The sequence below is a fragment of the Malus sylvestris genome, chromosome 9 (genome assembly GCF_916048215.2).
Source record: "Malus sylvestris chromosome 9, drMalSylv7.2, whole genome shotgun sequence".
Taxonomy (NCBI): Eukaryota; Viridiplantae; Streptophyta; class Magnoliopsida; order Rosales; family Rosaceae; genus Malus; species Malus sylvestris.
In genome coordinates this window covers 9,920,089-9,942,318 of record NC_062268.1, presented here as the reverse complement: position 1 = coordinate 9,942,318, position 22,230 = coordinate 9,920,089, and the positions used below count along the sequence as shown (strand labels likewise).

Below are 22,230 nucleotides of genomic sequence, written 5' to 3'. Positions count from 1 at the left end.
CGATCTGGTAGCCAGAATTGAGAGTAATATGTAGAAAGTAAACTGGGTTGTTTGGATAGCACCACCTTTATTTTATTTTTAACAAAAGCACCACCCTTTATTTAAACCATGGAGTATGATTCTCTCCCCTTCTATTCTCATTATCTTCCCTCCCCTCCTCTTACAAATTGTTTTTTATCTTATTCTGCTTATTAAAAAATTAACATAAAACGTTGACGTAATTTAATTGTAACCATTCAAATAGTAGGAGAGAGAAGGAGAGGGATACTAGGAGGAGAGAAAACCTTACTTCTTAAACCACACATAATAATATTAACTCTTAACTTATTTCCTAAAAAAATTTAAAAACTAAAGACAAATTAAATAAAAAAGAAACGTATTACTCAAATAGACAAACCCAAAGAGCCAGAAAAGATTTTTGACCCAGAAGATTTGAACTTGTAAATCGAACACAAAGCTCCATGAAGATAAATTTGGCAAGTAAAACTAGAGAATGTTTACCAAAAAAAGACATGAAAGCTGAGATATGAAAATGGGATGAAAAGCAGGTTATAAAAAGCCTGTAAACAGAAGAAGGGGATGTTGATATAAAGTAACCATGGTTAACAGAAAAATGGAGTCCGCAAAAGACGGAAGAAGGGGATGAAAAACAGGTTAAAAAGCCCTGTAAACGGGAGGGGGATGTTGAAATAAAGTAACCACGGTTAGAGAACCTTGGTTAAGTTGCCGCTAATCCTTGGTGTGGGGTGGCTCTCTTGCTATAAATATAGTGAGAACTGGTTATGCAGAGCAGCCATTGTCAAACAAAAACTGTATATATATTTATCCTGATTGTATTTGTATGTGTATGACTGCTGCCTATAATCCCTAGAATCTCTTCTTCTTCTTCCTTCAGCTCCTCTGGATGTTACTCGGTTTCTATCAGGGCCAAAAGCTTGAAGCTCCAAAAGCCTCACTCTGTGTAAGTCCAAATTCTCAGCCATTTTTGAAGCTGTAGACTTTTATTTTCTGCTTATTTATTCATTTTTATTTTCTGGGCTTTTTTTTCCAAATTGTTTGTTTTTTCTGTTTAGTAATCAAAAGAATGCATTTTTAATGGTTTTTGGAGGATTAATTTGAAGAATTCTAGATCTCAAGTCATCGTATGATACATTTGGTTGCTGGGTTTAGGAAATTGGGTTGTGGGGTGGGATCAAGTTGCTTGCTTTTTGTGTATTTTCTTCCATTTGGTATTGATCTTCTGAGTTTTTAAGAACTCTGTTGGGTTTGAGGAAATAATTGGTTCTGCTCTCTGTAAAGTCTAGGGTATAAAGCTTAGTTATTGCTGCAGATCGGTTTTGTTAATTCTCTTGAACAGAATATGAAATCGCTTCGATCAAATAATCATTGTGTTAAATCAGAATTTCGCTGCGAAATTTTAAGCTTTTTATGCTGAAGGGTCTGCTTGATATCGATAATTCGATATCATGGTTCAATCTTCTTTATATAAATTCTAATACTTTCCTTGATTGCATTGCAGGTCGGGTAACACGAAGATTTCGGTGACATTTTCATCTCCATTTGACTAAACTCTTACTCATCAAATTGATATAATAATCTGTCTCCCGTTTCGCGTCTCTGCCGGTTCAATCTGGTTCCACTGCCCCTCAACAATCTTGGCAATCCGATTCGAGCCAGTTGAACTTGTGTTTTGATCACATGGGTCTCTCTAGTCTACCAGCTCCATCAGAAGGTGTTCTATGTGTGCTTTTAGTAAACACTGCCTTATCAGTCTCCATCATCAAGGGGATAATCCGATCAGTCCTGCAATTAGTTGGTATCCGTCTCCCATCATCTTCCCCGCCTTTAGCAGACTCCTCTGAAAACCTCTCAGAATCATTTGAGTTTCATGTCAGTCCCTCGGCTAGTTACATTGAGGAGATCAGGAGCAGTATCCCAGCAATTCAGTTCGAATCTGTGTGTAGCTTCAAGCAGCGGGAACACGAATGCTCAGTCTGCCTAACCGAGTTTGAACCTGAATCGAAGATCAACCACTTGTCCTGCGGCCATATTTTCCATCAAAATTGCTTAGAGAAGTGGTTGAATTACTGGAACATTACATGCCCTCTTTGTAGGACTCCTTTCATGCCCGAGGAGGACGCACCCTGCTTCTGGTGAAGGGTTTACAAAGCAAGAAAATCGCGATGAATGTCATGTACAGCGTTTAATGTACAGGTATTTGACAAGAATGCATCGCCTGCCATAGTGTTGTTATACTATGTTATGTGCGAGTTAAAACCGTGGTAATATGTCCATCAGTCTCAGAGACCAACATTTTTACTAATGTACATATAATGAAGTTTACATATGTCTACTTTCGCCTTTGAGTTGTGATTATCGAATGTTCGAGTTTTACTTGTGTCATGATTTAGTGAGATATTTCCTTTCCTGCTACTTCAAGTCATATTTTGTAAAGCCGAGCGATTCTTGGGTGCTACCAGTTGTATACAACTGTGATATGATAGATTTCCTCGGGGTGTTACCTGTTGTATACATGGTTGTGTACATGACCGGTGATTTGATCGATTTTCTCATGTGCTACCAGTTGTATACAACTGTGATATGACTGATTTCCTCGGGTTGTTACCTGTTGTATATATGTTTGTGTACATGCCCGGTGATACGACCGATTTTATTGTGTGTTACCGGTTGTATGCAACTGTGATATGACTGATTTCTTCAGGGTGTTACAGGTTGTATATGGTTTTGTACATGACTGATGATATGACCGATTTTCTCGTGAAATATAGGGTGGAGTTTGTTTCTTTCTTAATAAATGTGTTATGAATCTATGGATGGAGTTTTCATTTCCTTAATTTAACATCAAGGAACGGAAATTAGGAGGCGGCTTTGAAGGACCATATCTTCTCAATGGTTTGAAAAAAAATGGAATAAACCCTAAGAACTGAAGCATCAATTGAGCACTTGAAACAGCTGCATGGAGGAAAAAAAGGCTACAAAATAATAGAGAGATGTAAATGTTGCTTTTGGATTTGGATCAAAGGGAGGACCGCCTGAAAATAACGTTATAGTAGTGGTCTTTTTTTCTTTGTATAGCTTTACTAAATATGTTTATTCTACTTTTCTAAGTTAAATGGACTTAGTGGTGGTATTGGTACGATTACCGTACCAAAATTCATGTACTAATTACCATTACTGTACCGAACTTTCGGTATGCTAAATAGTTTGGTTAGCATGGTATGATAATAGTAATTACCATTTAGTTTTTTGCCAAAATTTGATTTTTTTTTTTCAACCCAATTCAAGGCCTAAAAGTGTTTTCGCCACTCCCTTTGGGTTTATAAAACTTTTTTATTTAATTATGAGAATTTTATAGAAATCCTTTTAAGAAACAAGAAGTAATTAGATGAAAGAATTGCTGAAAGAATTCAATATCCATAAAAAAATAGTACAAAGATTCCTAAATTCTATCTCTAGATACTTTAAAATTGTACAAAAATTAACTTGATAGACGAAGCCAGGAGAAAGACATCCCAATTTGATGGAGGAGAAGATGAAATGGACTATGGAGAGAGAGGGAGTCGGAACTGGAGCAACAGAGATGAAATCGGTGGTTAGATGAGTGAAAATATGAAGAGTTGCAGCGCAAGAAGACTTGTGTTTTTTTATTGGGAAAGTAGAGGTTAGATGGCGAGATGATTGGATAATGATTAAGAAAAATATATAAAGTGCATATATAATGATAATAATACCTAATTATATATAAATGATATAATATTAATAGTAGTCGTACGGTACGGTATACTATTGGTAATAATTTTGAATACAATTACCGTACCAAAAATGTATGGTACGGTTTGTACCGTACCATTACCAATGGTACAAATTTGTTGGCACAACCTTAGTATGGTAATTTGGCAAAACATTCTACCCCTAAAATAAAGGAGAAATTCTTGAGTGTAGACAACCATAGGCTATTCAACCGCCCACACAAACCCCATGCCGTGTATTTTGTTACCACTCACTTCGGTCTTATGTGTCTAGCGTCTGTGTCCGGACTGAAGAATTTCTCCAAAGAAGACGAGAAAAATAGTAATAAAGTAGAGCTTCGAGTATGTTTACCTAGAATGGGAAAATTTGGAAATAGGGGAGAGAGGGAATAGTAGTGAGCAATTGTTCACGATATAATTACGAGATCGAGCAATGTTTTTGCAGCATTTATATTGGTCGTGGCCTTCCGGTACTATCGGCAGAAATTGGCTGCGGAGTGGGCGGAAGAATCAGATGATGCCGCTGCCGGAGGAGGAGGAGCTCAGGAAACCTGGCAACAAGGAGGACATAAACAAGGGCATGTGGATATTACCAAACAAAAGAATGTTTTCCTCATTTAATGTAAATAGTTAAATACCTTTGATTAGGGACAATTCGTAGTCCTAGTTCGTGACCAATAATTACTTTATTTATGACATGTTTACGCACTGGTAATCGGAATAAAAAAGAAGAATTAAATTATGATTACGGAGTGTTTTAATGTTTATTAAATATTAGTAAATAAAAAAAGTGATGGGATTCACACGAATTTTAGAATTCTATTTCTCATTGTAGAGGAATTAGACTCTCTAGATATAAGCGGAATTTCAATTCCAAATAAGGAGTTCGAAATAGTACATGAGTTATTTGCAATGGAAACCCTATTTTTATATCGAAGATTATGTGTAAAAGTTGCAATTTGTGCATATTGGAGCCTAACTTGACCTTTAATAACTTCCCCGGTTAGTGTGCCAAGAAAATCTTGAGCCTCATTTGGCAGCTCGTATAAAGGATTAAATTATTGTTCTAAAAATTCATGTTAGATGTTAAAGTTTATGCTCCATCCGTAGCGTTTTTTAAAATCTTGGAAGTCTTAATGAAACACTTATGGTATTATTCACTTTTAACGTTAATGATATTTTTACTCTGAAAAGTCACTCATGGTATTATTCATTTACAACACTTATTTGTCATTTTGATTAAGACTTAAAGTTTTCAAATCTTTTTCATTAGTTTTCCTTAAAATATTTAATTGTTTGGAATAAATAATAGAATTTTGATGTTTGATGCAGTAATGTACTAAATAGTACTCCTATGAATTAAATTGGGTCCCCACATTGTTTTATACAGTGTAACCTACCAATTTATCTTCCAAAAGAGTACTATTAATCCGATAATACCCACTTTAATATCGAATCAATGATATTTTAATACTTATATTATTATTTTTAAAAATAATTAATAATAATATGTTAATTAATTTTGTTTTGAATTACAAAAACAAGAATAAGTGACCTTTTTTTTTTAAAGGGGGACAACTGATAACAAGTTACTATTATCCACTCTTTTCGAGAGCTGAGAAGACTTATAGAGGCATTTCAGCCTCTCCTGACCACATGTCTAGCTTCCACGTTTCCAACTGAGACCTCAAGTTTTTAGTTTTAAAGAAACCTTGTATTCCGTCTTTTAACACTGGATCACCAACTCATGGTTGAATAAGTGGAAAAATGATGATCATTTTCTTAGAGATCTTAGGAATCTCGTGATCTCACTCGTTCATCGTGCAGTTAGAAATTATAATGAACGAGCGAGATTACGGAGGATCTTTTTCCGAATAAGTGACCTCTTCGAATAAGGCAAAATATACTCCAAAATAAAAAAGGGAACTTTAACGAAAAGCATCCGGGACTGTTCATTTTAACGAAAAAACACATTTTTACACTAAAAAGTCAATCCTGATACTATTCACTTTACCCTTTATTTTATCCTTATCATTGAAACTCAAAGTTTTCAAGTTATTTTCATTAGTTTTGATAAAAAAGTGACTATACAATATTATACCTAAGTATGTATTAGTCGGGTGTTTCGTCTCGCTCTCTCGGTCTCGCTCTCTCACGCGTCGATCTGCAACCTCACTCCCGTTGCCATCGCAATCCCAGGTTTTCTTCCTTCTCCTTCTACTTCTTCTATCTCTGTAGTTGTTGGGTTTCTCTCTTATTTTTCTTGCAATTTTCTTTCAATAAATTGATTGTATAGTTTTGTCACCAACGCATCATCCAACACTCTCGCCAAGCTTTCGTTCTCGCACCCAAATTTGAATTCTTCGTCGCGGTATGTTCGCTACTTGGTTCCTTCTCGTTTCTTTAAATTTTCTAAGCCTGATTTTTTTCATAAACCCTAATTTCGGGGAAGAAATTATTTAGCTGCTTTCTAATCACTTGTTCTATCAATGTTTTGGTTTTACAAATTTTCTTGTTCGATGATTTGGGTACTCATAAATCATAATGAGGATGCTTATTCCGGCGATTATTGTTGTTTATTGGCTAATAATTATTAATGAGCCGCGAGAGAGTTGAGAAAGGGTTTAATATTCCGATTCGTGCTCTTAGAATTTTTTATGTTTTATGTTAATTTAAATATGCTAAGGGGTTCTCTTTTGGCGTGAATAATTTAGATGAGTATTGCCGATTCACCACTACACTCGTCTAGCAGTGACGACTTTGTCGGGTTTCTTGAGAGTGCCCTGGATTCTGGTTCTCCGGGGTCCTCACCAGATGAAGAAGCTGATGATGACAGTGATGTCGAGATTGATAGTAATAGGTGCTAAATTCGTTGTTCTTTTATGTTTAATGTGTATGAGTTTTTATTAGATATCAGAGATTCTATAAAACTGTTGGGTATGTTCATAGGTTTTAAGATACAACTTGTGAATTACCGTGCAGTGCAAAGAGGCGTAAGGTAGAGTTTGGAAGCACTGAGGAGATTCCTGAGTCGACTTCAGAAGTTTTCATAGAAGAACTCTCAGGTAACTATTTTGACTCAGTTGGATAGTGTTTTGGATTGGTTTGTTACGTGTTGTTCCCTTCCAACTCTGCTCTGCGAGAAACGTTTCTAATAATGAGCAACTTTGTTAGTAGCAAGACCTCCTTCTGTAGACTTATAATTGCGCTTCTTTTCTTTTCTTTCTAACTTTGTATATCTGGCTTTTGGTCTGTTTGTCTCACTCTTTAGATTGATGAAAGCTGAAGAGTTAGATGTAGTCATTATGGAGTTTAATACTTCCTTGAACATTTTTTCTCCTCAGTGTTTAGTTATAGTTTTAACTCAATATAAGGGATGAAAAGGTTTTCTTGTCTTTTTCGTAAAATTAACTGGACAGACACTAAGGAAATGATCAGTTTCTTGGAATGTCCTCCATCATAGAAAACGTTTCTGCTCAAATCTCAAAGGATATATGTGCAGATCTTTTTTTTTTCTCTCTTGAACGCAAAATGTTGTATTCATCATGCTACTATATGTAGAAGCATCCACGAAGGAGGACATTTGTACTCATCCTGGTTCATTTGGAGATATGTGTATCGTCTGTGGGCAGCCGGTGGATGACAAGTCTAGTGTGATATTTGGGTACATACACAAGGTACGCCTTTAGATGACTGGTTGGTGGAGGTGGATAGAAGAATTTGTATGTCTTTACTTAAATATTGGTAGCATACATGCATACAATAAATTTTGGAGGCATTATTCAACTCCAGTGACCTTTAACTTGTATTCAGGAATTACTGATCCCTAATGTAAAATATAAACTTATTCTTAAAAAGAAAGTCAATTGTTTTCATGTATCCATTTGCTCATAATATGTGGAATAACTACCTAATCTATTGGTATCTATTGCAGGGATTAAGGCTTAATAATGATGAAATTGACCGGTTACGCAAAACAGACATTAAGAAGTCGTTGCGCCATAAGAAGCTATACTTGGTCCTTGATCTAGATCACACACTGCTTAATTCTACCCATCTGAATCATATGTCAGCTGAAGAGGAATATTTACATAGTCAAATAGATTCTCTGCAAGGTATGTGATGTTTTCCCTTTTTGTGTTTTTGCTTTTGTAACATATTTAGAGATTCAATTTTAGTGTATACATCTTTCTTTGTGGGCTGTTGTACTCTCTCCTGTTATACATCTTCAAAGTAAGTAATTTAGAAGAATATTTCCTACCTTACAAATACATATGCTGTTCCTGTTGAAATTTTGCTAACTAGAGAAAGGTTTCTACTTTTAATCAGTTACAAAGTTGTTCGTTTGCTTTTGGTAACATGTTTTTGGCTTAAAACAAGGTTGATTAGGTTTTATTTGTTTTAATTCATTGAACGTCTTATCATGTGTACATGCCTTTGCATCCTCTAATTATTTTTGCCCAATTACTTACATCTTCTAACTCTGGTTCCAATATGATACTTGTAGATGTTTCAAAAGGTAGCCTATTCAGAGTAGACATTATGCATATGATGACCAAGTTGAGGCCCTTTGTTAGGACATTTTTAAAAGAGGCCAGTGAAATGTTCGAGATGTACATATACACAATGGGCGAACGAGCTTATGCGCTGGAAATGGCTAGGCTGCTTGATCCGAGGAAAGAGTACTTTGGGGATAGGGTTATATCACGTGATGATGGTACCCAAAAACATCAAAAAGGTCTAGATATTGTGCTTGGACAAGATAATGCAGTTGTGATCCTTGACGATACAGAAAATGTAAGTACTTCTTTTCCCTTGATGATACTGAAAATTAGAAGTTCATTCATAACCACCTAAACCTTTTTATTATTTTGTTAATTTGATTAATGTAATCCCAAAGTTGCACCCCTATGGTTTCCACTTCGCGGTAATTTTAAGTCTCACTTTTATTTGTTAGATCTAGAAGATTTAGGTTAGCAATTTCATGTCCATCAATCAAGGATTTCCTGATACTTTAAAATAAAATTTAGGGAGCCAACTGAGGAAGTTTTAGAGTCTAAATAAAACTGTCCTTGATGAGATCTGTTTGAAGCTGTTGTCATAGCACTAATTAAGGGAGCCAACTGAGGAAGTTTTAGAGTCTAAATAAAACAGCCCTTGATGAGATTTGTTTGAAGCTGTTGTCAGAGCACGTTCTCGTTATGACGCAGATTTATTGTTCATATAGTTACCCCATTGATTATCGCTTAAACAGATATATATGCTTCCAGAGAAATCTTTATTTATCCTAATTTTATGATTGGATGCAGATGCCTGGTTATCAGTATAATGGTCTTTTAAATTTGTTGTTTATCTTTTGAAGGGTTATCAATGTTGATATCCATTATTGTAGGCCTGGACAAAGCACAAGGACAATTTAATATTGATGGAAAGATATCATTTCTTCAGTTCGAGCTGTAAACAATTTGGGTTTCGCTGTAAATCCCTTTCTGAGTTGAGAAGTGACGAAAGTGAACCTGAAGGAGCTCTTGCAACTGTTCTTGAAGTTCTTAAGCGAGTCCACAACATGTTCTTTCATGTAAGTACTACTTTATGTCTATATGATGGCAAAAAGTTACATTTTCTTGGTGTGCTAATGTATTGTTGGTGGCCATCTTGTAGGAATTGGAGGATAATCTTGTTGAAAGAGATGTGAGACAGGTGAACAAGTTTTTTTCAGAACCACTAAAACATGACTATTTCCTTTAGCTTCATATATTTAATATGGATTCTTCTGGATGCTATTTTTGTAGGTGTTGAAAACTGTTAAGAAGGATGTGTTAAAGGGGTGTAAAATTGTTTTCAGCCACGAATTTCCTTCGAATGTCGATGCTGAGAATCAACCTCTCTGGAAGATGGCAGAGCAGTTGGGAGCCTCTTGTTCGACACAAGTGGACCCATCCGTGACACATGTGGTTTCAGGAGATGCTGGCACAGAGAAGTCTAAATGGGCGGTCAAAGAAAAGAAGTTTTTAGTTAATAAACAGTGGATTGAAGCTGCAAACTATATGTGGCAAAAGCAAGCTGAAGAGAAGTTCCCAGTCAAGCAAATGAAAACCACATGATCTGTTCTTGCAGCAGCACTAACTTCATCCTTTTTGTGCATAGTTTGAGATACTAATCGCTCCTCTCGTTTCGTACAGTGCTGTCCTTACACCACTGGTCTCGTATTTGAGGTGCAACTTAATTTTGAATCGTTCATTACTTTTAAACAGAAGACGATTGCTGACTAGGTGAAGGAAAATTTGATAGCGGATTGAATTTTTGATGTTTGTCTCGGAAGTAGGATACCGAACTTGTATGTAGGATATGGTTGCAGATTTATGACAAAGGAGAAGATGTTCTAGATGCATCAAGTGTCAGATTTGCTTGATGATTGCAGCTCTTTTAATTGCTTTATTTATCTCTCTTTGCGGAATTATGTTTTGACGACCTACTTAGCGGGCTTCTGAATGGATATATATAATCATGAAACCAAAGTTATATGTTATTCTTTGTGTTCAAAATGTATGGATATAATCATGAAACCAAAGTTAAAGGGACTTACTTCCGCATGCTGATATGGTTTGCAGAACTTCATATGCACGCGTTTAACTTTGGAGTACTTCCGCATGCTGATATGGTTTGCAGAACTTCAAATGCACGCGTTTAACTTTGGAATACTTATGTAGGCTGATATAGTTTGACTTTGGAGTACTTATGCAGGTTGATATAGTTTGCAGAAGAACTTCAAATGCACGCGTTTAACTTTGGAGTACTTATGCAGGCTGATATAGTTTGCAGAAGAACTTCAAATGCAGGCACGCTACAATAGTAGTGTACTCGTGTTATAGAAGTTCTCAACTTGAAGGGCCCCTTAGATGCTTCACTTGAAATTACATCTTCTCTTAATCAATAGAAGTGCTTTTGGTGCAAGTGTGTCAATTAAAATCCAAATGCTTGTTCCGAGAAGCAATCAACCTGTGCTTCTTTAAGAAAACACTCAATATTTCTTCGCTAAATATTGTAAGAATCACTTTTAATTTTTTGAAGTGCTTTTAACCATTCGGAAAGCACTTAAGCAGAATATTATTGAGACGGACCAAAAAAGAAAAAACACCTTCCAAATGTTTTTAGTTCGTAAAAGCCCAAATGCTCGACCCAAAATGGGCCCGAACCAGTTTACACAAAACAGAAAGCGCGAGCCTTACGGCGGCAAACAGCAAAAGACCAGTGTTTGCAAACGAAGAGAAACCCTACAGAGTACAGAGCATTGTCAGTGTCAGTGTGCGTTGACTGGCGTTGACTAAAACATAGTGACTACAGTCGTCAGAGCCGAGCGGAAAGGACGAAGGGAAGAAGCTGAGGAGTACTCGGAAACGAAGGATTCCCAGTCGCTCGTGTCGCGGAGAGGAATTTGAGTGGGTCCTCCTGGTCTCGACGCTGTCGACGCTATCGGAAAATCAAGGTAACAGTTTCAGTGATCATCGTTCCAGTTTGTTTTGCTCAAGATTAAAGGAAAGTAGAGATGGAGGAAGAGGAGGAGGACAAGTTAATTATTCATAAATTAGTTAATTATATGGTGGCCCAAATCCTGTCAAGGTTGCCACCAAATCCCCTGATGCGGTTCAAATGCGTCCACGAGTCCTGGCGTGATCTGATTGATAGTCGCTTTGTGGCCAGCCACCTCTCGAATTCGAATAATTCGAGTTCCTCCACCCGCATCGCCGTCAGGCATATAGTTGGTGGCGAGGAGGATGATAAGGAGGACGTTTTGGGAGTCATTTCTTTAGTGATACAGTACACTTTCATATTGTTTCATTTATTTCATTATCACAACCCAAATTTAGAGCGAGCGAGCGTTTCTTGTTCATTCAGGGGAAGAGGTAGAGGAAGAGTTAGACCAATGGGCAGAGGAAATGGGAGAGTCGCAGGCAAAGGCGATGAAACTCAATTTGCATCCTCTTCTCGAGCAGTAACTGAGAAAATCGTACATGCTTAATTTACTTTGTTAACTTAAAGCTTAGTTTGATATTGTTTTTAGGGTTTTGGCACGAGGAGGAAGAGGAAGAGGTAGTCGGGCCATGCCCTGATCAAGGTGAATGGAGTTCACTCAGCGATCTGCTGCATTGCCATCGTCTTCTCAAACTGTGACAAGAGGAAGAGGTCAAGGCAGGGCCAGTGGAGCAATGGCAACTTCACAAGACTTGCCCTTCTGACCATCCACTTCGGTTATTGCCAAGCCCGGGGGAAGATCCAAACACTAAGCCATGAAGTATATAATCTGCTGTTGGAGTTGTGCAACCGAAAGCAACCTGAAGAGAAAGTTCCTTGTAAGCACTAACCATATCCTTGTTGTGCATAGTTCGATATTACCCATAAAGTTTTGGTTTGGCCAATTTTTTCCCTAAAATACTATGAATAGATAATTTCTCCCTAGCTTCAAATTTACCCAAATTCCATCCAAAAAGTCACATGTTGGTCGTTGAATGTCCTTTTGTGTTTGTTATATTTCCTTTCTTAATCTTATTATTGTCTTCTTTTTTTTTTTTTTAATTTTGAAATGTGACATTTTCAATAGAAAGTTAGATGAAGTATGGGGTAACATGGCCGTATGCGGAAATTGGCCCTTTATGTTAATTTAGTGGGAAATCATCAAAACACTCTTGATTTAGGGAAATAATTGAGGTCATTGAACATAAATAAATTAGAAAGTAAAAATAATTCTATTCTGATATTTCCTAGTTTGAGCTTCGTGCTCTTGCAAACAATACAACGATTCGTATCCTAATTTTTACAACTGAGAGAAACTTTTTAAGACACAGCCAATTCCGGAAAGGAATATGGTGAAGATGGTTGTTTCCTTTTTAGATGGTGATGTGCATGAGCGTTTATGGGGGATCAAATGCAAGAGTCTATATGTCACCCTCTGATCCCGAGCTACGTTCAGGATTGACACGCGACGTCACCACGTACTTGATCATCGAACATCTATGTTAGACTGCCTATATACCCTACAACGGGATCAAACCATTCATAATTCATCCTTCTTTTAAGCTCTAAAATTCTCAAGGCATTAACCGGCAAGAACATAGAGTTCCAAAATCACACAAGGGAACCAATAATTGAGTATGCCTTGCTAGATTTTCGTCTACATAATGAAATCATATGTGAACAAGATTGTCATTCACCTATATCACAATATTTTCCAACACAATCCACAATCACAACAATTAAGCGATCCAACAAATCAAAGATGCACAATATTAACATTTAACCACGTTAATCAATAAAAAAAAATCACATATCATTTCACCAATTTAATAAAGGAACTCACCATAATTCTCTACCTGAATTCCAAGCAATAACATGATAACTCTAATTTACAAACATAATATTTGTGGAGCCAAAAATAATCATAAGGTGACACGTGGATTTTTGGGTGAAGATGACAAATTTACCCTTGGTGCATACCGGGTCTCCTACACGCGAGCAGTGGAGAATCATCCATCAACCAAATCAGGAGTACCCAAAATAGGTAACAAATTCAAATTTGTCTCATCCATCCTCATTCCATAACCTTCAAAACCTCCCAAAACATTTGTTTTATTATGATAATTAGCCAATTAATATATTTATACCTAATTAATATATTAATTGCTAATTGAATCACCAAATAACACCCCAAAACACACTTAAAGGCCGGCCACACCCCATTCCCTATATATATGACCCTATTTCTTCTAAAAAGCTAAGTTTCATACTCTTGCAAAACTCCCAAAAACTCTCCAAATACTTTTCTCTCTAAATTCTAACTTTGGCATCGGAGGTTCTTCGGCCAAAGCCCCCTCCCCCAATTCATCGTGGGCGCGTGAGCCTCTTGGCCTTGACCTAAGGTGTTAATTGTTTTGTAGGCGCAATTTTGTCCAAGAAGAAGAAGGCGGAAATTTGCATCCACAATATCCACTATGAGCAATTCTTATGCACTCGAATCTAGGTTTTTAGACTAACTTAATGGAAACAAACAAGAACTGGGATTCCAGACCACTCAACGGAATCTAACTAAAATATGGTCATCTATCGAAATTAAGCAAGTACAACTTGTTTATACCATACTTAGGGCCTCCGTATTTAGACCTCGTATAAATACTCGGGGGACTCCAATGTAATTATGTAATAAATGGAGGGGCAAATATGTAATAAATGAGGAGCCCTTATTCTATAAAAGGATCCCTCACCCTCACAATTAGAAGAGGCCAACATGCCCCTCTCAAAGCCTCACTCTCATTACAGAGGCTCTCACATTCTCTCCCCCACCTCTCAGATAAATACAATATCAGTGTGGCTGTAGCCCAAACCTTGGGGTGAACCACGATACATCTTGTGTTATTTACTTTCTTGCAGATTCACGGTCGGATTTACGTTGTTCCAAGACCTCCGGTTTTGTGCATCAACACAACTAATCCTCACAACCCTAGGTAGGCAGTGATCACCCATTGCAATTACACTAAGCATGATCACCCCCATCATATGTACGGTCCTCAATCGGGGATATAACAAGCAGAACCGAATTCTAACTCTAGGTAGTAATCACCCATCGCGGATATACCAAGCATGGTTACTCCTATAATGCGTATGGTCCCCCATTGCGGATATACCAAGCAAAACCATAGGCATAGTCTAATAGTGCAGGCAAAAATCACCCATCGCAGATATACCAAGTATGATCACCCCTATTATATGTACGGTCCCCCATTGCGGATATACCTAACAGAACCGTATCCTAACTCTAGGTAGTGATCACCCATCGCGGATATACCAAGCATGATCACTCCTAGAATGCGTATGATCTTTTATTAAGGATACACCACGCAGAACCATAGGCATAGTCTAATTGTGCAGGCAGCGATCACCCATCACGGATATACCAAGCATGATCACTATCATATGTACGGGCCCCTTCACGAATATGCCAAGCAGAATCGCATCCTAACTTTAGGTAGTGATCACCCATCGTAGATATACCAACACATGATCACTCCTGGAATGCGTATGTGGTCCCTTATTGCAGATATACCAAGCAAAACCATATGTGTAGTCTAATCGTGCAGCAGTGATCACCCATCTCGGATGTACCAATCATGATCACCCTTGAAAATGTATGATCCCCTATCGCATATATACCAACCAGGATCATCTTTGTACCACTGAGTGCAACCGATCACCACACATCTTATTGTCTACATCAGCACATATGATTTACAATGTGAGCGCACACACTATCAATTTCACATGACAACTAAATATATTGACATACAAACATACAAGTTCTATAGAATACTTCTAATAAGGTTCGAGGCTCATATTTTTCATACTAGTAATCATATATATCATTCGTATCAACTAGAAGCTCAATAAACATGTATATCATAGTAAGGTGCCATTGTGATTCCAACTAAATACCAAGAATAATGGGTTCCTCTAATTGAAGAAATTATTGACTCATCAAGTTTGAAAACAGTACGAAATAATCGATTGATACTCAAAAGCTACCAACAGCTTAACTGCATTCACAAACACATATATTTATCATTATACACATAATAAATACTTCTGAAAATTCCATAAAATCACAAATCAACCCATTCATTTCTAAATATTTCAAAAATTAACAGAACAGCTAAAACAACATGGTAAAATCAATCTTTTAAGTTACATTACATTTTATTTACTTTACATCAAGAGCATATGTGCAATCAAAATGGGAGATTTCTAAGTTACAGTTATATACATTTTCCCACATTGATTAGTTGTTCATTCTGCACCTGCATTTTACTAATTATACGTTAAGAGTTCTATGTACAACTCAAACAAACAGATTTTAACAACTAAAAGGACGAACAGTAACACCGCACGACGGTGATGTGATAAAAAATGATAAACAACATACTAAACGGAAGTGATGTTTTAAATCTAGAATGAATGCATACCTGAAGAGTTGAATTCAAATTGGTGATCCCCTTCCCATCCTGGTAACATTTATCAATTGGAATCAATAAAATTTTCTTGATGAGGGCAAAGCTAGGAGTCTCAATTTCAAAATCCAAATCAGAAAATAAAATAAAATTGAATGAACTATGAAGAAAATTTATTCTCCAACAGAAAACTCAGTGTTACACAAAATCATTGAATTGGAATGAAACTAATGAGATTAAATTGAACAAAACCTAACTCAATTGAAGCTATTCTCTGAAAATCTTCCAAAGGCAAACCGCTTAGAATACTTCTAATAAGGTTCGAGGCTCATATTTTTCATACTAGTAATCATATATATCATTCGTATCAACTAGAAGCTCAATAAACATGTATATCATAGTAAGGTGCCATTGCGATTCCAACTAAATACCAAGAATAATGGGTTCCTCTAATTGAAGAAATTATTGACTCATCAAGATTCATATCAACCCTAGTTGTTTTCAAGATGAAGGGTGAGATTTTTCTAGTGGAGGAGACTGATGTAGGACCAAATATGGGTCAATTTCAACTATAAAAAATAAAAAAAATAAAATGTTTCAAATCTTGAAAAAAAGAAAAATTGAAGTTTCAAATTGGTAAGAAAAAAAGTTGTCACTTTTCATCACACTAGCAATTTTTTATTTTATTTCTGTAGGTGGAGTCGTGTTTCACTTGCCGTGGTGGTGAATGAAACGCCAAAGATCCCCTTCTATTTAGTATATATAACTGAGGGGGTGGGTTGAGATGGTTATTTCCTTTCCTTTATTCTCAGTGAATTTTAATGAATCATGCATTGTATTAGAAGAAAAATGTTTATCTATATTGATACTATAAAAATTCTTTTTTGTCAACTAAAGAGTGAAAAACAAATACTAAAGAGGGTATTATTACCACTATAAGACTTGGGATTTACTATCTGCACTTGCATGTGCTCAAATATCCTATTGGATATGGTATTTGATCTCTACCCATGCATTCTGAGTTTAAAACTCTCAATTTCTAAATTATTGAAATAGTTCCAAACCCTCCTCCTCTTAATACTAAATTTTTTTTTACTATTTGCACTTAATTAATTATCTGTTATTACTTAGCAAAAATTCAAAGTTTTCATTTTACCCTTTTAAAGAATAAAGTTGTAAAAAAAAAATTTTAAAAAAAAATTAAAACAGTAGTCTGAGGTCTAACCGGAGTCGGCGGCTCCCAATTACCTCTTTTCCCAGCCTCTTCCATCTCCCTTCTAGTCATATGCATGGATCCACTTTTAAGGCTTGAAGTCTTGAACCAAATTACACGCCTTTCACTATCACCGCAAATATTCTCGTCATGGGATTAGTGTGAAACCATATTTTTGCTACTAATTGATTAAGGCTTATAGTCTTGAACCAAATTATACGCCTTTGACTATTACCACAAAGTGTTGGAGGTGTTTGTTATAGTTTCATTCCTGAACAATTGAGACGCAAGTTGGAGGAAGCTTCAACCAAAGGTATTTTTGTTGTATCTGTTAAAACCAATGCTTACAATATCAGTAACCGTGAAAATATCAGTAAGCAAATTTGTGGAAATATCGACGGACATATTGAATATCGGTTGCTTTCTATGGAAATAATGAAAATTTAAAATGAAACATTGGGAATTCTTAAACATTGATTTGGACAAAATATGAGATTTTTTTTTCGATATTTAACATGTGTATACAAAATATCGACGATATATGTCGATTTTATTCTAAACTTAAGAGTTTCTCAGATATAAAGTGAAGTTTAGACTTCACCCCCATCTCCATAACTTTATATGATTTTTTGGATATTTTCATGAAAATATCGAATTTATCAAAGAAAACAAGTTAAACAACGATGATCCAATGACCTTTTTTTTCTTGATGATTAAAGAAAAATAAAAATATTAAACCCTAGCCTATAAAATCATGTACTTTTCCATCTCTATCTCTCATATCATGATCAAATCCTTCCCTTTTGGAGACAACTTTGCTAGGGGATGACTAGTAATGGTGGAAAGAAAATGAACAGATTGGTGAGAACAAAAAGTCACTTTGCATGATGGGCAACTATCTCCTGCGGTTCGGAGAGGACTCAGCTTGACATAATACATCTTCGTAAGAGAACAGTAACAAGAGTAATTAATGATTGATTCACTCTCAAATCGTGCTTCTGACAATGATATATAGAATGTTTCACTTGCCGTAAAGACTATCTCCACAGCCGGCTTCTTTTGCTTCTTCCTTACTTCTTTCTGCTGAAAAGTAGCTCTCCTCATCATATTTGCATTTCTTTTTATTTCTGTAGGTTACGTGCCTGGTGATCGAAACACCCATAAGCCCCTTCTGATTAGTATATAATTAAGGGGGTCGGATGAATAATGGTATGGTATTTGTAACTAGCTTAGAACACCGGTGAAATTTTTACTTGTATATGTTAAGATTTTGACTTTTGATATGAGTACAGAAATTTTCAATCTTACAGTGAGATGGGTTTTTTTTTTCTTTTGTTCAAAGGTGAACATAATAATTATTACATGCAAACGATGAATTGACTCCAAGTCTTCAAGTTTTCTTTTTTTTCTTTTTTTGTCGAACAAGTCTTCATGTCTTCAAGTGATGGCGATGGGCTGATCTTATCAAACGATGACTTGACTTCAAGTCTTCAAGTGACGGTCTGAGCAAATTATTATGTTCCCCTTATCAGCGCCCATTTCTCCACCTTCTTGACTTGTATGTTTAGAATTATGATCACTATTTTTTGTAGTCCATAGCTCCCCAAGCTCATTGAAAGAAACAACTTTGTATATACCGTCTACAAAAAAGGGACGTCGATTTCTCCACCTTTAATTATGTGAGATCCTAAGCATATTTAATTCGGACCTTAAAAAAAATAAAAACAAAAACATACATCATAATTTGAAAAAATAAGAGTTCGTTTGATAACCTAAATTTTTAGTTTTTAATTTTGAGAAATGAAGTCATTTAGTATTTCAGTTCAGTGATATTACTTTTTGATTGTAAATAAGGGATTTTAGGCTCGAATTTCGTGAATAATGAATTCATACCAATTTATTCCCCAATCCTTTTGGGAAATAATAACCACACAAATATCTCTCCTACTACACACACGTCATTATATCTAATCAATTAGTTTTATCATAAAGAAAACTAATGAAAATGGCTTGAAAACTTTGAGTTTTAACGATAAGGACAAAATAAAAGGTAAAGTGAATAGTATCAGGATTGACTTTTTAATGTAAAAATGTGGTTTTTCGTTAAAGTGAACAGTACCGGGAGCTTTTCGTTAAAGTTCATTTTATCATATGGTGGAACATTAACTTTCTTCAATCCAAAAGTTACATCTTGGACGCAAGAAGAAGATGGGATGAGTAGTTGTTGTTCATCAAAGAAGTACGTAATTTCGGGTTTCGATGCTATTGATGCAACCCTTGGACGAGGATTGTATGCCCTCCTTGTTCCCGTGCCCTCCTATTTTGTGTGGTCACGCTTAAGCCACGTCAACATTTTATATTGTTTTTTTATATAGATAATAAGACAAAAATGAATAGTAATATAAAATGTTCTCGATCCAATAATACTTAGCACCCAATAAATTAGTAAGGAATTCATCGGTCATTCTCTCAATAACACTGCTAAAGGAATGATGATTCTCATCATCAAAAAATTCGCCAAATTAATTTAAATTCCTTGCGGGTAACCGTGAAATTGACAGAAATGTTTTGACAGAAATGTCTTCTAAACAATTTTTGTAACCCAATAATACTTAGCAAATATTATATTTACCTTCATTGGTAATAATCAATTATTGGAATGTTATAATGATTTAAAAAATTAAAATACGGAAATGTATGATGAATGTACCTATAACGATGTTTAATTGTAAAAAAAAAAATTATGACAAATTTTTTTTTTAATTTTCAAGTTGTTAAAAAACATGTAGACGGGTGAAAAAGGGGTAATGGTAAAAAAAAAAAAAAAGAATAAACGGGTTAAAAAGGATAAATGTGTATTAAACGATTACGGTTAAATGGGTATACGGTTATGGATATGGTTAACCGTTTATAAACGGTTATGGGTATGTGTATAACCGTTTAAGCAATTACCCAACAGGTAAACGGTTATGCGGGTATGAGCATAAACGGTTATGGGTAAATAACCGTGGTTATCCGCCCACCATAACCGTTGCACATCCCTAATTGACAATAACCTAGAGCTTCACTTGAGTTCAGTTTCTCTATACATTTAAGAAGAGTAATTCGCCGATTCCCACCCTTAACCTGTACCCCATTGCCGATATTACCCATAAAGTTTTGGTTAGGCCAATTTTTTCCCTAAAATACTATGAATAGATAATTTCTCCCTAGCTTCAAATTTACCCAAATTCCATCCAAAAAGTCACATGTTGGTCATTGAATCTTCTTTTGTGTTTGTTATATTCATTTACATCAAATATTTGGCTTTTCTTTTGTCAATTTACGCATATAAATACATTTAAAATGTGTAAGTCACGCGTAGCATGCCATGATTCAAAAAATGTCTTCTACATGTGCGTGAGCGCATGCATGAAGGCTAGTGAATCATAAACTAAACACAATAGTTTGGTTGTAGTTGGACGTTCGTGGGTGCTTGGTGAATCAAGAAACTTCATGGATATGGGATACCCAACAGTCAACACGTATACAATATAAGTTAGGAATGAAAACTGTCGTATCGGTTGGCTATACCAAAAGATTTTTTGGCATCCGAAGGATTATTCTTCCATAGAAATTTCAAAAGATGAGAAAGTTGAACTAATCAAATTTCAACAAGTTCGAAAAATCAACTATTTATATATAGGAGGATCCTGATTGATGTGTTACGTTGATTTGAAGAGGTCTTGAAGTTATGGAGTGAGACATTCATTTAAAATTAACAAAAAAATTGTAATAATTAGAAAAAGGGTTGTCTAAATGGTGGGGTACTCGTTGACACATGACCTAAAATAGAGGAAAAATTATACAATTTACTTTTTAAGTCTTTAAGGAACAAGAGTGGCAAGTTCCAAGTTGGAATAATGCAATTTTCATCTTAAGAGGCTATAATGCAGGTTATAAAAAAGGTCTTTCGCACGCGAATAATAATGTGATTAAATTAGTTGTCAAATGATTGTTTTTTTTTTTTTGTGAACAAATGATATTATCCACACTAAAGGGGAGGATGGTGGGCTTAGCCTCACAATGAGTTAGCAATAATGTGATTCAATCAGTTGTTTATTTGTTTTTTTTTTTTGAACAAACGATATTATTTACACTAAGGAAGAGGGGGCGGGCTTAGCCTTACAATGGGCTAGCAATAATATGATTCAATCAGTTGTTTATTAAATATTATTTTCTCTATTCTTAATATAAATTCAACAGAGACTGATTTTATTATGTGGATTCAGCTGCTTTATTGATTTATGAGGGGTTTCTTTGAGCATGATATAAGATTATTCATTTACTTCAAATATTTGACTTTTCTTTTGTCAATTTACGCATATAAATACAATTAAAGCGTGTAAGTCACATGTAGCATGCCGTGATTAAAAAAATGCACTATGCACGTGCATGAAGGCTAGTGTATGGAAATTGAACATGTATAATGTAACTTTTTTTTTTCTTCCAAACTTTATAAATGGCTCAGTGTTTGTAAAATATTACAGGCAAAGTAGGGACTTTGTATCATATCTCAAAATTAAAATTTTGTTGGCATAATCTACATTTTGTTTGTGCAACCAAAAATAAGTACTGAAAATGGACAGAAAACAGTTTGTAAGACTCGAATGCATGTTGAGCATGACTAGAATATTTCTGGTGATAATCGATTGATGACTGATGGAATGAAAATGATAGAAGTTAGCATGATAAACACATAATTAAACCTACTAGCTAGCTCGACTGTTTCAATCATACGGATGTACAATAATCGACTTGACTCTATGGATAAGTGCTCTGCCTTGTTGTGATCCAAGGAATGGTTTTGCGATTAACAAGTCTGCTCCTGCAGATTCTTTTGTTTATCCAATGGTTGCATCTTGGACGTAAGAAGGAGAAGGGGTAAGTAATTGTTGTCCATCAAAGGAGTACGTAATTTCGGGTTTCGATGGGGCTTTAGCCCTTTGTTACTCTGGCCGGAGGAACTCTAGATTTTTGGATGGTATTGATGTAACCCTTGTGTTGATCCTTTGTATTATTGAATTATGAATGCAATTTTTATATTTTCTAGCTTGATAAAAAAAATCCAGTAGAGGCAGCCAAGACGCACGAGGAGGAGGGGTTAAAGTGCTTTTTAGTCCTTGTAAATCTGGTCTCCATATTTAAGTTGTTTAAGTTATTATGGGGTTGAACTTGAATCTGGTGGATTCTGTTATATATCCTTTGTGTGGTG

The 22,230-nt window shown here is 35.6% G+C and overlaps 3 protein-coding genes across 33 annotated transcripts in view; all 3 read left to right on the top strand.

The window, feature by feature from the left end:
- The first annotated feature begins 773 nt into the window (after positions 1 to 773).
- Positions 774 to 2,403, top strand: LOC126582872 (probable E3 ubiquitin-protein ligase XERICO). The gene is made up of 2 exons (XM_050247100.1): positions 774 to 961; positions 1,520 to 2,403. Exon 2 carries the CDS (start codon positions 1,699 to 1,701, stop codon positions 2,155 to 2,157), a length of 459 nt encoding a protein of 152 aa, XP_050103057.1. The 5' UTR covers positions 774 to 961; positions 1,520 to 1,698; the 3' UTR covers positions 2,158 to 2,403.
- A 3,446-nt stretch (positions 2,404 to 5,849) lies between these two features.
- Positions 5,850 to 22,230, top strand: part of LOC126634328 (RNA polymerase II C-terminal domain phosphatase-like 4) — a 56,069-nt gene continuing 39,688 nt past the window's right edge. For 2 of the 9 annotated variants that reach the window (XR_007627293.1, XR_007627297.1), the window contains exons 1-10: positions 5,850 to 5,969; positions 6,067 to 6,141; positions 6,485 to 6,630; positions 6,753 to 6,835; positions 7,332 to 7,447; positions 7,705 to 7,885; positions 8,278 to 8,567; positions 9,163 to 9,348; positions 9,432 to 9,470; positions 9,563 to 9,985. Coding sequence is in view for 3 of the 9 variants with exons in the window: in XM_050304820.1 (XP_050160777.1) it covers positions 6,485 to 6,630; positions 6,753 to 6,835; positions 7,332 to 7,447; positions 7,705 to 7,885; positions 8,278 to 8,567; positions 9,163 to 9,348; positions 9,432 to 9,470; positions 9,563 to 9,874 (1,353 nt within the window). In the remaining 6 variants the exon portion in view is untranslated. The other 7 variants (XM_050304820.1, XR_007627296.1, XR_007627295.1 and 4 more) reach the window with 7 other exon arrangements.
- LOC126634329 (F-box/kelch-repeat protein At3g06240-like) overlaps positions 10,994 to 22,230 on the top strand; it is a 56,496-nt gene continuing 45,259 nt past the window's right edge. For 6 of the 23 annotated variants that reach the window (XM_050304829.1, XM_050304830.1, XM_050304827.1 and 3 more), the window contains exon 1: positions 10,994 to 12,121. The gene's annotated coding sequence lies outside the window, so the exon portion shown is untranslated. The remainder of the gene's footprint in view (positions 12,122 to 22,230) is intronic. The other 17 variants (XM_050304846.1, XM_050304847.1, XM_050304824.1 and 14 more) reach the window with 8 other exon arrangements.

Bases quoted from the DNA above. Each gene is read 5' to 3' on its own strand.
- LOC126582872 (XM_050247100.1), top strand. From the start codon at position 1,699: ATGGGTCTCTCTAGTCTACCAGCTCCATCAGAAGGTGTTCTATGTGTG.